The sequence below is a fragment of the Dysidea avara genome, chromosome 2, assembly GCF_963678975.1.
Source record: "Dysidea avara chromosome 2, odDysAvar1.4, whole genome shotgun sequence".
Classification (NCBI taxonomy): Eukaryota; Metazoa; Porifera; class Demospongiae; order Dictyoceratida; family Dysideidae; genus Dysidea; species Dysidea avara.
The window spans coordinates 36,425,146-36,446,725 of record NC_089273.1 but is presented as its reverse complement, the minus strand read 5'-3'; the positions used below and the strand labels follow the sequence as shown (position 1 = coordinate 36,446,725).

The window sequence follows — 21,580 nt, the reverse complement described above, 5'->3', positions numbered from 1 at the left end:
TTCTGTAATCAACATGAAAATCATGGCAACGATTACAGTGACCATGATGACGATGATGATGATGGTGAAGACGATGATGATGATGATGATGATGATGATGATGATGATGATGATGATGATGATGATAATGATGATTATGATGGTGATGTTGAGGCTGGTGGTGGTTGTGATGGTGGTGGTGTTGGTAGTAGTGGTGGTGGTGATTGATGTTTGATGATGGTGATTGGTGATAAGGATGATAATGATGAATGGGATGAACATCATCATGATGAAAACAATCAGAATGATGACAATGACAAGGAGGACAGTGTCACAGTGACATTGTCAATTCAAGTACTATTCTACTGGTGCTGCTCCTTGTGGTGGTGGAGGTAGTGTCAGTGGCATACTATAATGCAGATGCTGCAGTTAAGATTGTTGGTACTTTTGATTGTTGTATTAGTAGTGCTGGTAGCACTGGTATAGACATGATGGTGCCTGCGGCCTTGTACTGGTGCTTGAAGTAGTGCTAGTTGTTTTGGCGGTAGTTATAGTGGCTGGTACTAATGCTAGTGGCTGGACACTTGTATACTGGTACTTGTAATTCTAGTACTAGTGCATTATAGTAGTTCTGTTATTAGTAGTTCCATTCTATACCTAAATTAACTATTTACCTAAAAGCAAGTATCTTTATGTTGTATTACAGACTGTACTGACCATACACATGGTGAGAAGTGCCATTATAATTATGCAATATATATATTACATTGTTACTGCATAAATATACATATCAAAAATTACCTGCTTCCATGTCACATCATATATTACTCCACAGACATTATTCCAGTAATAACCATCAGGTGTGGTATGTGTACACAAGTAACACAATAACATGATCAAGGATAATCAATGCTGTGTTACAAGATACCGTAACATTATTTTATTACTGTTCTGCTATAGTTTACATCTGTCACTCCTTAAAAATGGATGTGTAATAATTCTTGTTAAATAGCTTGTAAGTTCTCAGAATTGTTATTTTATCACCCTTCAACAATTTAACACCATTCACATTCATGTACAAGATAACCACTAGTGTAGATACACTGACATTCTGAATCATAAACTGCCAAATCAAAATCAATAGTGTGCAGTATAATTATGTATGTGTATTGGAGATGAGGAATAGTAGTAAATAATAGATGTAAAAACATTTGGATAATTCCCTGGTTATAGATATACAGCCTAGAATAAATATAGATCACCACATACAGGTCTGTGAAATTGCATGCAGTGGAAAAAAAGCATTCTACAGGTGTATTATAAAAGTTTAAACATATAAACCTTAGTTTGTAGTTGAAACATTTAGTTAAACCTTTGCAATACTTTTCTCAATATATTTCACTTGCAGACCTACTGTAGGATATTGTAGCAATGCACAGTGGAACCTTCTGTTTTAGGCCTGCACCTAATTTGCTGGCATAAATTTTAACAATTATGGGTCTCCAATTTTGTGAATAATTATAGCTAACTCCAGAATAATAGCATGTTTACAAAAATAATTAGACATTGACTGGAATAGTAGCTCCTCTGAATTAGATGAATTAAGCCTCCTATCTTACTGATGTTATGTTTGTAGGAGTGTGTGGACTGAAAATGTTAAAAAGATCAATATAATCTAATAAAATGCCCAAAATATCCTAATAAAGAAGTCATCGTTTCATCTTACAGAAATCTTCTGAAAGTGAAGGGATTAAATGCTGATTAGACATTACCAGTGTGTGGATTATACAGGTACCAAGAGTACACCTGTCCATTTTAAATTTACACATTCACAACTTGCTACTGTGTATATAAACACTGTGGTCTGTCACAGTTTGCATATTAACTATAATAATGCTTCAACATTCTCCTAATATCTCACCTAAAAGCATGTAGCTGTATGCTTCATTATAGACACATACTCATGATGAGAAGTACCATACATGCAATGTGTACATTAAAGTGTGTCTGTATTGAGGGGCGGATCCAGAGTTTGGAAAGAGGGGGGGCACCTTGCTGAAAAACAGTTGAAGACCAAAAAAAAAAAAAAAAAAAAAAAGGTCACAACAATAATAGCTAGTGATCCTTTACCAAATATATCACGTCTGTTATGTAAAATAAAATAAAAAATCCTATTTATAGCTTCATAGGTAAGCTACACTGCCTCATGAACATTGTGACTGCTTTATTAGAGTAACTGACTGCTCTATTAGAGTATCTCGATCTTGTATGCAATTTCTTGAAGGGGGGGCATTTGCCCCAAATGCCCCATCCTGGATCCGCCATTGAGTATTCATTCACATAATTGCCTGCATCCTTGTCATATCATCATGTTGATCATTAATCCACTAACATTATTCCAGTAATAACCATCAAATGTGGAATGTGTACACAAGTAACACAAAAACATGATCAAGGATAATCATTGCTGTGTTACAAGATACTGTAACATTATTTTATTATTGTTCTGTTATAGTTTACATGTGTTACTTCTTAAAAATGGATGTGTACTAATTCTTGTTCAATAGCTTGTAAGTTCTCAGAATTGTTATTTTATCATCCTTCAACATTTTAACACCATTCACATTCATGTACAAGATAACCACTAGTGTGGATACACTGACAGTCTGAATCATAAACTGCCAAATTAAAATCAATAGTATGCAGTACACTATGCATGTGTATTGGAGATGAGGGGTAGTAGATAACAATAGATGTAAAAAGCCTTTGGATAATTCTACAGGTCTGTGAAGTTACATGCAGTGGAAAAAAAAGCATTCTATGGGTGTATTAAAAGGTTAAACATATAAACCTTAGTTTATAGTTGAAACATTTAGTTAAATCTTTACAATACCTTTCTGAATGTATTTCATTAGCAGACCTACTGTAGGATAGTGCAGCAATGCATAGTACAATCTTCTGTTTTAGGTGTGCACCTAATATGCTGGCATAAGTTTTAACAATAATGGGTCACTGATTTTGTGAATATAGCTAACTCAGAATTATAGCTTGTTTACAAAAATAATTAGGTATTGACTAGAATAGTGGAAAGGATGTAGCTCTTCTGAATTAGTTGAAAGGATGAATTAAGCCTCCTATCTTGCTGATGTTATGTTCGTAGGAGTGTGTGGGCTGAAAATATTAAAATGATTAATATAATTTAATAAAATGTTCAAAATACTCTAATAGAATAGTCATTATTTCATCTTACAAAAATCTTCTGAAAAATGAAGGGATCGAATGCTGACTAGACATTAACAGTGTGTGTATTATACAGGTACCAAGAAAACATCTGTCCATTTTAAATTTACACATTCACAACTTGCTACTGTGTATATAAACACTGCAGCCTGTCAAACACTGTGGCCTGTCACAGATTGCTTATTAACTATAATAATGTTTCAACATTCTCCTAATATCTCACCTAAAAAGCATGTAGCTGTATGCTTCATTACAGACTATAGTGACACATACTCATGATGAGAAGTACCATGCAATGTGTACATTAAAATGTGTCGATATTCATTCACATAATTTCCTGCATCCTTGTCATATTATCATGTTGATCATTAATCCACTAACATTATTCCAGTAATAACCATCAAGTGTAGTATGTGTACACAAGTAACACAATTTCATAATTATTACCATGTTACAAGACACTGTAACATTATTTTATTATTGTTCTGTTACAGTTTACATCTGTCACCCCTTAAAAATAGATGTGTACTAATTCTTGTTCATTAGCTTGTATGTGAATTCTCAGAATTGTTATTCTATCACTTTAACACCGTTCACATTCATGTACAAGATAACCACTAGTGTGGATACACTGACATTCTGAATCATAAACTGCCAAATCAAAATCAATAGTGTGCAGTATAATACTATGTATGCGTATTGGAGATGAAGGGTAGTAGTAAATAATAGATGTAAAAAACTTTTGGATAATTCCCTGGTTATAGATATACAGCCTAGAATAAATATGGATCACCTCATACAGGTTTGTGAAGTTGCATGCAGTGGAAAAAAAAGCATTCTACTGGTGTATTAAAAGGTTAAACATATAAACCTTTAGTTAGTTTGTAGTTGAAACATTTAGTTAAACCTTTACAATATCTTTCTCAATCTATTTCACTAGCAGACCTACTATAGGATATTGCAGCAATGCACAGTGGAACCTTCTGTTTTAGGCCTGCACCTAATATGCTGGCATAATTTTTAACAATTATGGGTCTTCGATTTTGTGAATGTAGCTAACTCCAGAATTATAGCTTGTTTACAAAAATAATTAGGCATTGATTTGAACAGTGTAAGGGACGTAACTCTTCTGAATTAGCTGAAAAGATGAAATAAGCCTCCTATCTTGCTGATGTTATGTTTTTAGGAGTGTGTGGGCTGAAAACTGTTAAAAAGATTACTATAATCTAATAGAATGTTCAATATATTCTAATAAAGTATTCACCGTTTCATCTTACAAAATCTTCTGATTCAGAAATGTGAAGGGATCGAATGCTGACATTACCTATGTGTGTATATACAGGCACCAAGAAAACACCTGTCCATTTTAAATTTACACATTCACAACTTGCTACTGTGTATATAAATACTGTGGCCTGTCACAGTTTGCTTATTAACTATAGTAGTGCTTCAACATTCTCCTAATATCTCACCTAAAAGCAAGTAGCTGTATGCTTCATTATAGACTATAGTAAACACATACTCATGATGAGAAGTGCCACGCAATGTGTACATTAAAATGTGTCGATATTCATTCACATAATTGCCTGCATCCTTGTCATATCATCATGTTGATCATTAATCCACTAACATTATTCCAGTAATAACCATCAAGTGTGGTATGTGTACACACGTAACACAACATCGTGATCATGGATAATCATTGCCATGTTACAAGATACTGTAACATTATTTTAATACTGTTCTGTTATAGTTTACATGTGTCACTCTTTAAACGTTGATGTGTACTAATTCCTGTGCAATAGCTTTACTGTAAGTTCTCAGAATTGTTATTTTATCACCCTTCAACATTTTAATACATTGCACATTCATAAACAAGATAGCCACTAGTGTGGACAGTGTTGGGCAAGTTACTTTGTAAAAGTAACTGGTTACATATTACATATTACTTGCAACCGAACTATTTAGTTACAGTTACATATTACCCAAAAATAAAGTAACTATAATAATATTACATATTATATTACTTTGTGTCCACAGCTTTAGGCTGTCACGTGTGAAACTACCACCTTATCACGTGCCATGATGGCGTTGTTGGGAAATGTACAAATCTTGGTTATAAGTAAGAAGCTGGTGAATAAGCTTCATTCAGTAGGCTTCATTACTTCGTTGTGGCTAGGCGTTACTCAGTGGATTACTAACGAGATTAGTAACTTCGTTACTTGTAGTAATAATATTACGTAATATTAGACTCGTTACACTAACTATATTACTTAGGTAACGCGTTACATTTGTTAGTAAAGTAACTTGAGTTATATTACCTGTTTTTATAGAGTATTTCGTTATATTACTTAGTTACCACAAAAGTAATAATATTACGTAACGCGTTACATAAGTAGCGCGTTACTCCCAACACTGAGTGTGGATACACTGAATTAAGTTGTGAATGCAAAGTAGTTTGGCAGAAAAAACTTTGGCAGTTCAGCTTAATATAGAGCAATATACTGAATAGCTATTTGGAAATAAAAGTTGAAGAATTTCCTTGATTCACAAAATTTCATTACTTAATGCACACTGTCCCTACTTTTGAGAAATGATAGTAAAAAATGAAATTTACCTTACCAAAGGATGCTTACAGCATTAAAGAATTTGTGTGGTAAACTAAAAAATGTTAATATATAATATTATATTCATACAACATGAAGGTTATGGTTATCACAACACTACACCAATATGCTACACTTCTACAAGGTACATTGCACCACAGCTATACTACTCAGGTGCTTATAATACTTTTAAAGATGTGTCTCTGCCAGCCACTGGTACTTTAAAGTGCTAATGGTCTAAAAACAATTTTAAGATGTCGAGATCCCTGTACAGTTATCCAAATAGTTACACACATATCCTTCTCAATCTGAGTTTATGCTAGCACTATGGTGGTGAGGAGGAAGGGAATTTATACCACTCACTACTCACTAAGCATGCCACCAGGTTTGGTTATGGATATGTGTTAGTCATACAGTTGTCTAAAATGTCATGTATACACTGTATGCAAGTACATTGATTGTTCGTTAATAAGATGACACACAATTCAATGCAAAATTGTTTAGCGTTTATGTTAAACTTAGACACATACCATCAAACTGTAACTCCAAAGAATAAAACATGAGCTGCTTCATACTCACACAGTCAGTAGCTCATGTGCTGTAAGCTAATCTAAGATGTCTGATATCACTGCAAATTGGAAGAGGTTGCCAATAATCAAGCAATAATCAGATGAACATGATGTGAGAAAACATGCACTCTTAACAAGTCTCCCCTAAAGTCAATTTGACTTCCTTTCATGCTGGCGGACTGGCAGGGAGTACTACACAGGGACCCTCGACAACACTTGAGAGTGGCAATGAGCATGGCAACATGTGCATTAAAGCAAGGTAGTATTAAGCATAGTGTGTGCAATATTTTGGAAAAAAGTATTATGTGAATACAGTACAAACAAGTTTAGCTGAACCTTGAAAACAGCTAAATAGAAAAATGGATTTTTGCCCCAAAGAGAAATAACATTTCGGCCAACCAGATGATTTGTGATTACAGTAAAAGTGTCAAAAGCACACACATAAGGTTTGGCACCATTATTAGTCTGGGTAGTAATGAACCATGTATTTTATGGCTTCCCAACAGGAAATTTATGGTGAATTTTTTTCACTGGACACCAATGTTGTGAATGAAAAGATTTTTAGAGGGTCAAGCAGTATTACACATTAGCCGAATTTCAAGAACATGTGTAATTGTATACTTGAGTTATATGTATTAAAAATGTTTTTGAGGATTTAGTTCGATGCGTACATACCAATAGCATTATGCCCTTTACTGTCTAAGGGGCCAATTCTCATGATTGTAATAGTCCAATGTTAGGTTTTGGGTTCAGTTTTTACCTACTAATCCCAGTAGGGTTTGAGTTTTGCTTTACCTTTAGGAGGTGGTACTGAACCAAAAGTTTTTTTCAATACTCAAGTATCCAGCACTTGTCTATTAGTATGCTTTTAATTTGCCTGTTATGCTCTTCTACAGTGCTAAAAAATTGAACCCAATTTACTCATAATTATGCTCAATATTTCCTCCCTTATTAGCCATCTTTACACTTTCTGAATGGATAGCAATTCACAGGCAAGGCTTTATGCTTTGGCATCACCAATTATGCTAGCATTATGCTTGAAAAGTTGCTATAAAGTTCTTAGGTACCCAATTATTGACAATACCAATGTCAGAGTCTGACCAGAATTCTATTATAGTAAGTGTCTTCACAGATCTAGAGTTCCCTCTTTTGACTCTCTGTAACAGCACACTATATATAATAAATAAGTTGACTTGCACTTTTAATATTTTCCCATAAGTAGAAACTATACAAGGACACGTATGCCTCCAGTCTCCTGGATAAGTATATCAATTGCAACGTGATCACAGAGACACCATCCAAGATGAAATTTCAACAGTCATTCTCAAAGGTGGTAAATGCACCTTGGTTCAGTAACCATTTAATCAGGTAGAACAGATGTCATTGGATCATATTAATCAAGTACCTATTGTGCACAAAATTATTCCAGCATGATTAGTTGGTGCCTACTTGTTCCTCGAGTAATTTGCATTATTGAAAAAATAAACTTCTGGTTCAATTACCAGTTCCTAAAAGTAAAGATGAACCTAAACCCAATAGCCAGTACATTTTTAACCAAGTTTCAGTTCAGTAACCACTGCCTTTTCTTTAATGTAGGTTAGATCATTGTTTATAATAGAATAGTCAAACATTTAGGGAGCTCGCAGCTACTGTAGCAGCTGTAGCACAGTACGAAATGTCTCAAATGCTACATTCATACTACAAAATGTCTATACTGACTGACTGACTGACTGACTGACTGACTGATGGACTAACTGACTGATGTACTGACTGACTGATGGACCGATCGATTGACCAACTGACTGAATTACTCACCGATGCTTAATCATGTTTTCAGACAAGCGTAGTCTTTTAGCGGCTGGAGCTATGAACTAGATTTTTTCACTCTTTGACATTGCTTCGTACCAACAGGTGCCTTTTATCATACTGCAGTACATACAATACACACATCATGGACTACTTGTGTCCTGTTTCTCTTTGCTGACAGCTCAAAGTGTTGATTTACTGTAGCACATGATTCAGCTTCAATACATTTGTAATGGGAATCATCCATAATTTCCAGATTGATTGCAGTGGCATTGCTTGTCCTGTACTTCATTTGTTATGCTATGCAATGGGCTGAACATAGCTGAAAACAACCCATAATAGCCATTTGCTACTTTTCAGTAATACATTGTTGGCATCATGTTTTCAGAAAATAAAACAAAACATAAAATTTGGTGCTATTGTTTCTTTTAATGTGGCATACACATGTCAATCAGTTGCAATTATGTTAAAAAGTAAACAAACAAGTGCAAGGAAAAATAGAACAATAAGGAAAGTCACTTACATACTAGTGGACATTAAATTCCTATAACAATGAGTAAATTAGGGATTAAATGTCTGCTAATATATCTTACAGACCTTCAGCACTTGAATAAATAAACTAATGTCCATTTGGTTCCACATGGGGTACTTTGAGATAATGTCACTCTCTAGGATCCTATGGATAAAGATAAATGAAACAAACAAGGAGAAAACATCCTGACCACTAGCTATAGGAAGATGCCTGTTGGTGTTTGAGCATAAAACGGATAGCTGCAAGGCAATAGCTGCCTAGGTCCATTCATGGATAGTTCTGCAACTTTTTAAACATACTTAATAATAACATCTTTTAGGCTGTATATAAATCAGGTGTCCAACAGACCATCAGCACTTGTACATTAAAGCCTTATGTAATAAATAAATAAGTAAATAAATAAAATCATTTTTCAGGTGTTTGGCGATCTCGCTTGCTTCACTGCTTATTTCCTATGTTCCCTATAGATAATCAATGCTAAAGTTCCTAATTTGTGACCTGATTTTGGAAAACCTACCTTTTGGGAACATCATATAGATAACTAAATAGTGCTTTATAATTTAAATAGTAATATACCACTTTGACACCTCAGATCAAAGGAAATCACAGGGTTATATATCACATATTTCCCTGACCACAAGGCAATATCTAGATATTGCCCTGTGGTTAGGGCAATATCATGATATAGCCCTGACCACAACTGCCTTTGATGCTGAGGCAGCTACAAAGCATCAGTTCCCTTTGATTATTTATATAGAGATGCTTAAAGTTTTGCATTGTGGGTTTGAATTAAACATGATGATTTAGTCAGGGGCATTGTTGTGAAGTAAAAAGAAATGAGTGAGTCAGCATTGCATAGTTCAGTTACTAAGCATCACTAAATAATCATTTTTGCAATGTGGATTGTTTTTCTACAGAGTACATTTCAATTGTACGAAAAGATGCTTCAAACATTCACAACCTATATGTCTAAGTGTTTATTTTAGCACCTTAGGTAACTTTATTCATCCACAAAGTGATTAATTGGTTTAAAATGGTATCACTACAACCAGTGAAATCCACAATCATTTCTTTTTTGTGCCCACAATTTAAACCCACAATCGATTTTTGCAAACCTCTGTATAAAAGTAATGTGGTGAATGCAGGTTTGTCTTTCTTCACCTATTAGGTGAGCATGCCAGAGTGGTATATATTACTTATACCATGGCCACTCTGGATTTGCCTGATATATATGCCCGCGGCCCTCGGGCTTGGGCATATATATCAGGCAAATCCCTCTTGGCCATGGTATAACTATTAAATAATTCACCAACCATGGCAACTAGGTAGATGAAATTTTCCCTGAAGATGGAGACAGTTATAGCCTCTAAGGTAATCTAGAGTACAAGAAGCAGTCTATAAAATTTCCTGCTGTATTACATTGGATTTTTCACACTGGATGATGAATCCTCACAAAGCAGTGGGGTGGGAAACACTTGGGATACAAAATGGACAAGCATAATATCAGACCAAATTACATGACCTTGGGAGCTCTAGATGGACCACATTGCACAAAACACACACATTTCACATTTTCATAACTTTGCCACACATTCCAAGCCAATAAAATTGTCTGAAGTCACCCAGTGTCTTTGCAGAACCTCTAGAGTGATGTGTGGCTTTCTGTCTACAGAAAGCAGACCTGGCAAGATTAAGGCAAATTTAATGTGAGAATTTTTAACCAGATATAGTGTAGCCATGTCATGCTAGCATTATTGTTAAATCTTGTTTACTGTATATTCCCAAAAGGTAGGTTTTCTAAAATTACATCACATTTTCCTTGCATTAATTGATATAATTATAAACAATATTGAAACTGCTTAAGTTTACATCATACCATGTCATAACATTATGTAACTAGTTTCAATGGGTAAAAAATAATAAAATTTAATTTCAAGTGCTATCAACCATGTAACTACTTTACCAATTGTGTATATAGAGCTACTAGTGAGATATGATATTAATAAACAATAAAATTCTAGTGTAACCAACCATATAATTATTTGACCATATACACTGTGCCACTTCCTTAGTTCTGAGAAATGATAAACTGATAAAAACAAATCCAAGTGCTCTTATCCATTTGACTACATTTTGTACAGAAATTTGGTAAAATTTGGTGTGACTTAAGTTGTGATAAATCATCATGCAAAAGCAGTTTGGCAGACAAAAGTATGGCAGTTCAGCCCAATATAGAGCAATATACTGAATAGAGGCTCTTTGGCATATCGAGGTAGATGAATTTCCTTGATTAGTCAAATTTTCATTGTTCAATGTACACTGTACCTACATTACATTATTTTTGAGAAATGATAGCAAAATGAAATTTTACCATGTAACTTACTTTACCATAAATCAGGAAAATTTCCGTCTATTAAAATTTCGACACTACATATTTTTTGTCGCTTGCATAATCAACAAAAAATTTTTTGATGGAATAACTAGCTATACATTAATATTTGCATGCACAAATTATCTGTATAATAGCTAAAATAATTTGTCATTTTAATTTTCGTCTACACAGCCAGCGACAAAAAATTTTTGATGGCAAATTTTTCCTGATTTAAGGTACCAAAGGATGTTTATAGTGTTAAAGAATTTGTGTGGTAAACTAATATATATCTTCACACAACATCAAGCATATGATTACCACAATGCTACACCAATATGCTACATTTCTACAAGGTAAATTGTTCCACAGCCGTGCTACTCAGGTGCTTATAATACTTTTTAAAGACAACTCTGTAGATACCACATTTGCAAGCCACTGGTACTTTTAAAGTGTCAATGTTTTTTTAAGATGTCAAGAACCCTGTAATTATCCAAATAGCTACACACATATTTCTTTCGATCTGAGTTTACACTGGGGGGATTCATACATGGTTGTATTGACAAACTGTCTAATTCCCACTCAATTTAAGCATGAAATCGGGTTCAGCTATGCATATGTGTTTAGCCATACAGTTGTCTAAAATGTCGGTGATGCACTTTAATTATGCACTGAAAATAGATGTGATGTTTAACAAAAACATTTGGCCAGAGGCCAGCTTCACAATAACTTCATGGTACAGCTATTATGCATAATATGCCTTTGTTGTATGAACAGTTAACATGACACTTTCTATAAAATCTTATGGTAAACTAGACAGTAAACAGCTCAAATATTACTGTAACTTAGTTTGCTACAGGTGTAGCATTACTCACACCTGAACACCGTATGTCTACCATGTCGAAGATCTCCTTAAGAGATGTTTCAGTAAGATACTCCATATTCCCTGAAGTATCAGTTGACATTTGCTCCACATACAAGAATTTTTCTGCTGACTGACTGTCACACTTACTTACTCACTCACTGATACTTTCAGACAAGCATAGTTTGGTGCCATTCTTTCTTTTGATGTGGTATGCACATGTAATTGTGTTACAAAAAGTAAACAAACAAGTGCAAGGAAAAATTTGGAATTTTAAATTTGACTTGGGAACATAAAACAAGGGAAGTCATATACACCTGAAGATTTACAAGTAGACGTGTAAAAACCCTGGGATTTAATGTCCACTAATAGTACTGTTTAAGCAGAAATTCTGGCAAGCAGAATTTAATTCAACAAAATGCAAGTCTATTGAAGTGGAGCCCCATATCACACGGTAGCAAATATTATAGCTAGCTATGCAGCTTCATTTACAAAGATATATAGACATTTACCTTGTTGCCTATTAATTAGTCTTGCCCAAGACCACAAACCCCAGACCACTGGTCTCACTCCCATCCCTCACACTTGTGGTCTGGGAGCAATATACTAGTTGCCTACATACTGGCCCACATATTGAAAAGACTCTGAATCAGAGGATGTAGATTGATTTAATCCATAACCAGTGCAGTAGCCATCCAAAGTGATTGATTGGACACATTCTCCACGCAAGATATCTGCTGTATGTATCTTTGCTTCCTTCTGGAAAAGAGTAGGACCTTAACCTGCAAAAATCACAGAATTGTTTTGCTTAACTGCAGACTGAGATTCAGTATATACATTGATAGCAAAAATTAAGTTCAATTCCTATACAAATAAAAGTATTTATAGCTACTGTAGCTATATTGTTAGCTATAACTTCAGACTTTATGAAGCTCCACTTGGTTGTACTTTTAACCTTCAACATCACCATACTTGACAAGTTTGCTAGATATAGCCCCTTCCTTGATATCGTACATATTCAATTGGATAAGATATTAGAAACTCTAATACATCAATTTCAATATAGTGAAATTTTAATTCGGTAAATTTTGTAAGTATCCACTAAATATCTAATTGTAATTCCAAGTCAACAAAGTGCTCATACAGTATCTTACAGACCTCAGCACTAGTCTCACATGGCTAAAATATTATTTTATTAGCACTGCACTTATTAATTGCAAATATAAGCATGTGCTCAAAAAGAGTCCGAATTGACAACTTGTTCTCATTATCTATATATTTCTACAGATAAAAATTTGTCAACAGCAGCTATATGATGTGTCCACTCCCAATGTTCTAACTCCTGTGAGGCTGACACACAATGAACAGTTCATAGTTTAGCACATACTATAAGGAGTGTATAACACTGCATGGGAACGATGATCATAACAAACATTTCTACTACAACTAACTTCCTAACCTAACCTCTTCTAACTAATCCTAATCCGACATGATCGTGTTTTTGTTGCTCATCCAACATGTGAGATAACATGTCCCAGGAAATAAAACTTGCAAAAATCGTGCTAATTTTGCATCAAATTCGCACTCAAATCTTTCCAATAAAAAGGTCCGTTACTTCCACGATTTTTGTCCAATCTTGCAAGATTAAACGTACTTTGCAAGATCTTGTACGGGCTTGTTAAATCTAGCTTTTAAATTTTTATTTTTTACCTGGGGTGTTTCTATAATAATGTATTCCACAGCTATTTAAAATATCCATAAATAGAGTTGTTATATACTATTAGCTAGCTACCCTGCATCGCCACTGCTATATTGTTATAAAAGATTATGTGACACTACATGATGTCAGAAGCTGAGGATGTGGTCATATGGCACAACAATGTTAATCCACCTATAAACTGGCCAACTCTAGAGCTCATAAAGATATCAAGCCAAGTTAAATATGCGGTTTTACAAAATCATCAAAAATCTTCAAGTATCTCAGTACCACATGACCATCTTACCCAGTCATCTTCAACCGCCCACCGTCACAGCATGAGATATTTATACAGCTGGCGGCAAGGTATCTGCACTCCTCAGTTCCCATCCACCCGGCATCAAAATGCATAATTGTGACAGCTGATCCGTGACTGAATCGTTATCATTGTGGCATTCGTGCTTTATCGCTCTCAGTAAAACTGCAAATGAATTCACCGGCCTTGACAAGGCAAAACAATTGGTTGGCCCTTGAAACAAGAAGCTTTACGATTGCACGAGGACAATGGGAAATCCTGAATGCAAACCAGACAGGAAAACTCCCATCCAAGGGTTTACGCCTGGGAAGCCACTCAAGTGACATCCCGTAAGCCGAAGCAATTAAAAGCACCAAGCCTCAACCAGTCATCCATGGTCAAATATGCTCCTACTGTGGAAAAGTGCCGCATCCTAAACAATCCTGTCCAGCCAGGGATGTGATCTGTCACAATTACAAGAAGAAGTATCACTATTTTCACTGCCGGCAGACAGTTTGTCACAGCAAAGCAGTTGTTATACCATTTCCAAATAGCAACGAGATGATAATGCATGTCTTTATTCATGAGACAAAGGAACTTTATGGACTGCTCCTATCAAAATAACTGAATGGCCAAGAAGACAGTGTTTAAGACTGATACTGAAGCCGAGCTTGAGGATACTGCAGTGTTGATGAAGACATTCAGCAAAATCCTAAAAAAATTAAGCTACAACTACCCCAGACAGCCAACCAATTGCATGACTCCACATTGGCACCTCATACCTGACTTTCAACAGAAGGACAATGCTTCAATGATGAACGGTAAAGGAACTATGACTGTCAACATCATGTGAACAGCTAAGTTGTGTCCAATGCTGGCACTACAAGATCTTATGTTGTATCTACACCTTTTAGACTAATGTGCAGAAACTGACAGTACCCTAACCAATATGTAACCTAATGACAATGCTCCAGATATTCCTGATGGTACTGTTCCATGACATCAACATCATTCACCTCAACTGACATTAGACCTCCTAACAGACTGAAGTACGACTAAGGGATGTGTCAATTTAAGCAAAGACTAGCTGGTCTAGCAACAATTATTAATTGATTAAGCTAATTGTAATTTGTTTGTTTGTGATCTGTGCATCATACTCTTTTCAGACTTAATAACATAATAATTGGTATGATATAAAGCACACACTTTTTAACCTACGTACAATACATACTGTTTATCAATAATTTGGCTGCAATACACAAATTGTTTTAGGGCTATTTTGAACAGTTTCTTTTGTAATGATAATACTTACTAACACATGTATATCTATATGCATTCTTGTTGTACCCTGTAGTCATTGTCATTATTATTATATGATTATATATATATGTATATGTTATACTACAGATATCATGGTATTCGAAATATATACCAAAAGATATACGAACTTAGAAAAGATGTTATAGTGCGAGGCGAAGCCTCGCACTATGGCACCCTTTCCTAAATATGTATATCTTTTGGTATATATTTCGAATACCATGATATCTGTAGTATAATATGTTAATACAACATCTCGTCTACCACTTGGAAGCAGTAACTAATGTTTTTACACCATTATTAGTACTGGTAAGTAATTCCTTGTGATTAGCATGCTCAAGGAGTATGCACATGTGTTGCAGCCTGCAATCTTCTTGAAAATCGGTCCAACAATCCATAGCAACTGTTGCTAGGCAACAAAATGTAAACCTGACCTAGTTACATGTTTTTGGTGGTTGCTTAGCAACCGTTGCTATGGTGTCAAAATCATTTCTAAAATCAGTAGTGGTTATCTAGCAACGGTGATGTTGTTGCTAGGTAACAGGTATTGGTTACTATGGTACCAGCAATTGTCAAGTCGGACATGCCTAACTGGTAAAACAACTAAACACTATCAAAAATTTTTAGCCAATCAGATGCGTATATCAAATATACAAGTGATATACTGATTCTATTGGCTAGTTTGCTGTAGTATATCAAAAATATACCACAAGCTGCTATTGGAATTTTTGTACAGGACACGATATTGATGTTGTATTAATATATATATATATATATATATATATATTGCTATTAAAGACTTTTACACTATATTTCATGACGCTAGTACAAGTAATATTATCCATGTGCTGTCAACCATGTAACGCAAAGATGCTTACGACATTTATTCATTTGTATAGTATGCTAACAGATATTATTCAATCTTTACCCAAGCATTTTAAAGTTATATTTATAGCGGAAATCATGAAATTGTTTTATAATGAGGTAATATATTCTTAGAACTATATAATTATGTCATTAAAGTAATGGTGTGGTGACACTGTGGTACCAATGACATAATATTATCTCACCGTGGTGTAAGATGTTATGGCATTTAATATACTAAATGATGAGTCTCTCAGTGTATTAGCTGTAGTGAACTATATTGTGTTCTGTTAACTAGACCACCTCTGTATAAAATTTTACCACTCATACAATAATATTTGTGACTGAAGTTTGGAGAATCACCCATATGGGAACATTTCACACCTATAATGTTTAATGATCAAATAATAAGCTTTATGGTGTAAATCCACTTGAATCACTTCCCAGCTCCTTTAATTATAAGATTTTTTAAAAGGTAAAACTGGATTAATTTGTGCACTAAAAGAGCACCATTGCAAACTTAAAATTAAAATTATTTCACATGAAACCATATGGGTGATTTTCCAATATTAGATCACATTTTTTGTACCGTTCTTTATGTAAATGTACATCTTTTAATTTCTGTTCTTTGTCTACTACATACTTAACTTACGTACTGATCATTTTTTTTTTAAATTGTATGTACAATTACAACTTTTCATTGCTACCAGTGAAATACTGGATTAATTTCATAGCTAGTATAGGGACTTTTGTATGGGCAGTGAAACAGATATAGTATTAGTAACTATATGCAGTGTACATCACTAGAACATACTTGCCTAATGCCCACTTGTTTTATACACTAGTATACATGCTGGCTATATGAAAAGCTTGCTAGAGCCTATATATCTTTTTGGAGCCAAAGAGATGTAGATTACTGTCAGGCTCATGTCAAAGGTCTACACTCGAATGAAATTCATTGCCAGTTAGCATCTAAACCTAGTTTATTTGATTGATTTATTACTTTATGCTCACAACAATTGGCCACACGTACCAGTCCTCCTTGTTGGAGTAATACATGAAAGGAAAAAAAAAACAGTAGCAACAACAATAAACTAAACATACATGACATACGTATGAACAAAAAGCAAGACAATAGCAGATGTTAGCTACACCACACACACACACACACACACACACACACACACACACACACACACACACACACACACACACACACACACACACACACAAACAACACTGAATTAGATAGATAATTATAGCAATGGCTTTTTGCATAGTCTTAAAAGTCTCTAAAAGAATGCAATTATCAAGACATATCACACACCTTAGTTGCTCTGTCTACATCCTACATCACCATGACATCATTATTGGTTACATCATATCCTTCCTTGCGCTATAAATACTGATGCTTAACTTAGCTTACAGTCAAAGAGGTGCAGGTTGGTGCAAACATGTTCCTCTTCAATATGATTATGTTTGTTGCTCTTCTTCTCATACCCTGCCTTCCTGAAGCTGTTGGAGGAGTGATACCTAGCGATAAAACATACAGTGTTTGGAACAACAGGTGAGCCATTAATTTTCATAGTTGACCAAGTTGTACTATCCATTGTACTATTAGAAACCTCTCTTTTCCATCACTGATTGATGCACTAACTAATTTATCCAATAACACTGTTGTCACAGTAACTAATCATGCTGCATTGACTTCAAGTGTGACATTAGATCATTTGAACAACATCACTATCATTGGACAAGGTAATCCCACTGTGAATTGCAATGGCACCGGAGCACTGAAGTTTGTTACCTGCAAAAATGTAACTATTGAAGGTATCGACTGGGAGGAGTGTGGTACAAGTAATACTTCATCAACAAATTCAGGAATTGAGTTTCATAATTCATCCAACGTTTTAATTACAAGCTGTTTGCTATACAACTTTAAAGGACAAGTTGTTTTGTTGTCAAATGTGTCAGGAGATGTACACATTCACAATTGTACATTTATGTACAATAGTCAATATGGAGGACATGGTACAGCTGTGTACTATTTACCTTGGAAACAAGATGATGTTACAAAGAAGTTGGTAATTGAAGCAAGCAGCTTTACAATGAATGGACAGGCTCAAAGTGTAGTTTACATTGGAGACTGTGTTAATAAGTGTTTTGTGGATGTTTTCTTGCAAGACAGTGTATTTATCAACAACCAAGGTGTCCCTCTTTATCATAGTGGATCACATCTTCATGTTTGTGGTTCAGTTCTTTTTAATGGAAACAAGGCTAATGCTGGTGGAGGCATTTACAGTGCTAATTCAACTGTTTCATTATGTGAAGGATCCAATGTGCAATTTGTTAGGGACACTGTTGAAACTAATGGTGGAGCCATTTGTGTCAGTAATTCAAAAGTATATTTTAGCACAAATTCATTTGTAAATTTTGAGAATAATGATGCAAGAGAAAAAGGTGGTGCCATTTACTCTGATACTTCCAATATCACATTTGATGGTAACTCAAGTGTAACATTTAGTGATAATGAAGCCAATGATAATGGAGGAGCAGTATATAGTGAGGCTTCATCTCATATCACATTTGATGGTAACTCAAGTGTAACATTTAATGATAATTTTGCCAAAGGTAATGGAGGAGCTGTATATAGTGAGGCTTCATCTCATATCATATTTGATGGTAACTCAAGTGTAACATTTAATGATAATCATGCTGATGATGATGGAGGAGCTGTATATTGTGTGCATTCTAATATCACATTTGATGATAACTCAAGTGTAACATTTAATGATAATGGAGCCTATGATAATGGAGGAGCTGTATATTGTGAAATTTTTTCTCCTATCACATTTGATGATAACTCAAGTGTAACATTTAATGGTAATAGAGCCACAATAGGCTTTGGAGGAGCTGTATAAATTGAAATTCTTTCTCCTGTCACATTTGATGATAACTCAAGTGTAACATTTAATGGTAATATAGCCAATGATAATGGAGGAGCTGTATATTGTGAGGATTCATCTATCACATTTGATGATAACTCAAGTGTAACATTAATGATAATATAGCCAATGATGGAGGAGCTGTATATTGTGCATTTTCATCTCATATCACATTTGATGATAACTCAAGTGTAACATTTAATGATAATAGAGCCTATGATAATGGAGGAGCTGTATATTGTTACTTTTTTTCTGATATCACATTTGATGATAACTCAAGTGTAACATTTAATGGTAATATAGCCTATGATAATGGAGGAGCTGTGTATTGTGAGGCTTCATCTCATGTCACATTTGATGACAACTCAAGTGTGATATTTAATAACAATGAAGCCAGATACATTGGGGGAGCCATATACGTGGATTCATCATATATCAGATTTCAAGGAATATCCACTATTAAATTTAATAACAATACAGCTACACTAAGTGGAGGAGCCATAGCTACACTTCAACACTCCTGTGTTACTTTCACAAGACATTCAGTAGTGATGTTTTATAGTAATGTAGCCAGTCAAGATGGTGCTGGTGTATATTCTGCTTTTAGCAGCAATTGTAGCTTTAGTGAGAATTCTTGTGTTACATTTCACAGTAATATTGCACAACAAAATGGAGCAGCTGTGTACTTATTTGAAAAAGTGGTACTTACCATAAATGGTAGGTCTAATATAATATTTAATAATAATACAGCAATATATAATGGTGGAGTACTGTACTTGGCACGTCAGTCTACTGCAGTGTTTACAGGAACTTCCAATACAGTGTTTCAGTACAATACAGCTACTCTAAATGGTGGAGTTATATATTGTAGCAGGCAGTACAAAATTCATTTAGATGAAAGTACTTCAATAAATTTCATGCACAACACAGCTGAAACCGGAGGAGCCTGTTCCATTTTGCAATCTTATATGTTATGTGCAGGGAACAGTTTAGTGGTGATAGCAAATAACAGTGCTGATCTAGGTGGAGCATTATATGCATCTGACTCAAATGTACTGTTTACAGGAAACACTTCAGTAAAATTCACAGACAATATTGCAGATAATGGTGGAGCTGTGTATGCTGTGCAGTCATCCTTAACATTTACAGAAAACTCTCCAGTAAATTTTACAAATAACACAGTCAAAGAGAGTGGTGGAGCCATGCATATCAGTGACAACTTCTCTGCAATATTTCAAGATAAGTCCCAGATCACATGGTTTCATAACACTGCTGATCGCTATGGTGGAGCCATTTATGCTGAACTAACACACACCTCAAATAGTGTAATCACATTTTCAACAACAGGAATTAATTTTTCAAACAATACAGCTTTGAGAGGTTCCGATGTTTATGTGGACATACCAACATCATGCAATGATACTTGTTTACAAAACAGCATTATCGGTACTAATAACTACTCTTTTATAAACAGTTCACTTCACAGGTACATTGATACACCACCTAAAATATTTGAATTTTATAACACAACTACATGCATTGAAAATGGCACTAACAAAAATTGCCAAACATATCTAACTAGAAACATAATGCTTGGTGAAGAAATTATAATTGATGCTTGTGTGCTGGACTACTATGATCAACCTGTTGATGGAACTCTTTTTATAATATATAGTGAGAATGGAGAGCATCAATTAATCAGTGGATCAAGTTATGTGCTAGTAGTGACTTGTGAAGGATTCCGAGGAATTAGAATAATAGGAGAGGAAGTTTCTGATGTAGTTAATTATTCTATAACTATTACTTCACATGATGGTAGCAAATCTGACCTGAAAACTATTTCTCTGAAGCTAATAACTGAATTATCACCATGTCACCTTGGTTTCCACCATGACAATGACACTCGGAGGTGTGTATGCTACAGTGACAGTGACATTGTGTCTTGTTCTGGTAGTACATCATCTATCAAAAGAGGTTACTGGTTTGGTGAAGTTGATGATAAAGCTACAGTGACAGTTTGTCCTAACAATTATTGTAACTTTGCTTGTTGTGAAACTGCTAATGGATATTATGAGCTTTCACCCATGAGAATAAATCAGTGTAATTTACAAAGATCTGGCACGGCTTGTGGTAGTTGTGAGGATGGTTATACTCTTTCATTTGATCTGTAGAATGTGTTCTTGTTAGTCAGTGTACAACTGGACAAACAGCACTGATTGTCACATTATCGATCATATACTGGATAGCTATAGTTGTATTAGTGTTTATTATGACATACTATCATGTTGGGATTGGTTACTTGTATGCTATTACATACTACTATAGTGTGGTGGATATTTTGTTGAGCGATACTTTGTACACAACACAAGAATTGTTTATAACTGTTAGCATTATGTCCAGTATTGCTAAGGTGACACCACAGTTTTTGGGACAACTTTGTTTGGTACAGAATATGAGTGGAATTGACCAACAGTTCATTCATTATGTACATCCACTAGCTG

The 21,580-nt window shown here is 34.8% G+C and overlaps 1 protein-coding gene across 1 annotated transcript; it reads left to right on the top strand.

The window, feature by feature from the left end:
* Positions 1-216: 216 nt before the first annotated feature.
* Positions 217-21,250, top strand: LOC136248050 (probable outer membrane protein pmp20). The gene is made up of 4 exons (XM_066039865.1): positions 217-333; positions 17,556-17,701; positions 17,756-19,049; positions 19,184-21,250. Exons 1-4 carry the CDS (start codon positions 217-219, stop codon positions 21,248-21,250), a joined length of 3,624 nt encoding a protein of 1,207 aa, XP_065895937.1.
* The last annotated feature ends 330 nt before the right edge of the window (positions 21,251-21,580 follow it).

Bases quoted from the DNA above. Each gene is read 5' to 3' on its own strand.
- LOC136248050 (XM_066039865.1), top strand. From the start codon at position 217: ATGGTGATTGGTGATAAGGATGATAATGATGAATGGGATGAACATCAT. The intron at 334-17,555 runs GTACTATTCTAC...TGCTTAACTTAG, and splicing joins CAGTGACATTGTCAATTCAA to CTTACAGTCAAAGAGGTGCA. The intron at 17,702-17,755 runs GTGAGCCATTAA...TTGTACTATTAG, and splicing joins TACAGTGTTTGGAACAACAG to AAACCTCTCTTTTCCATCAC.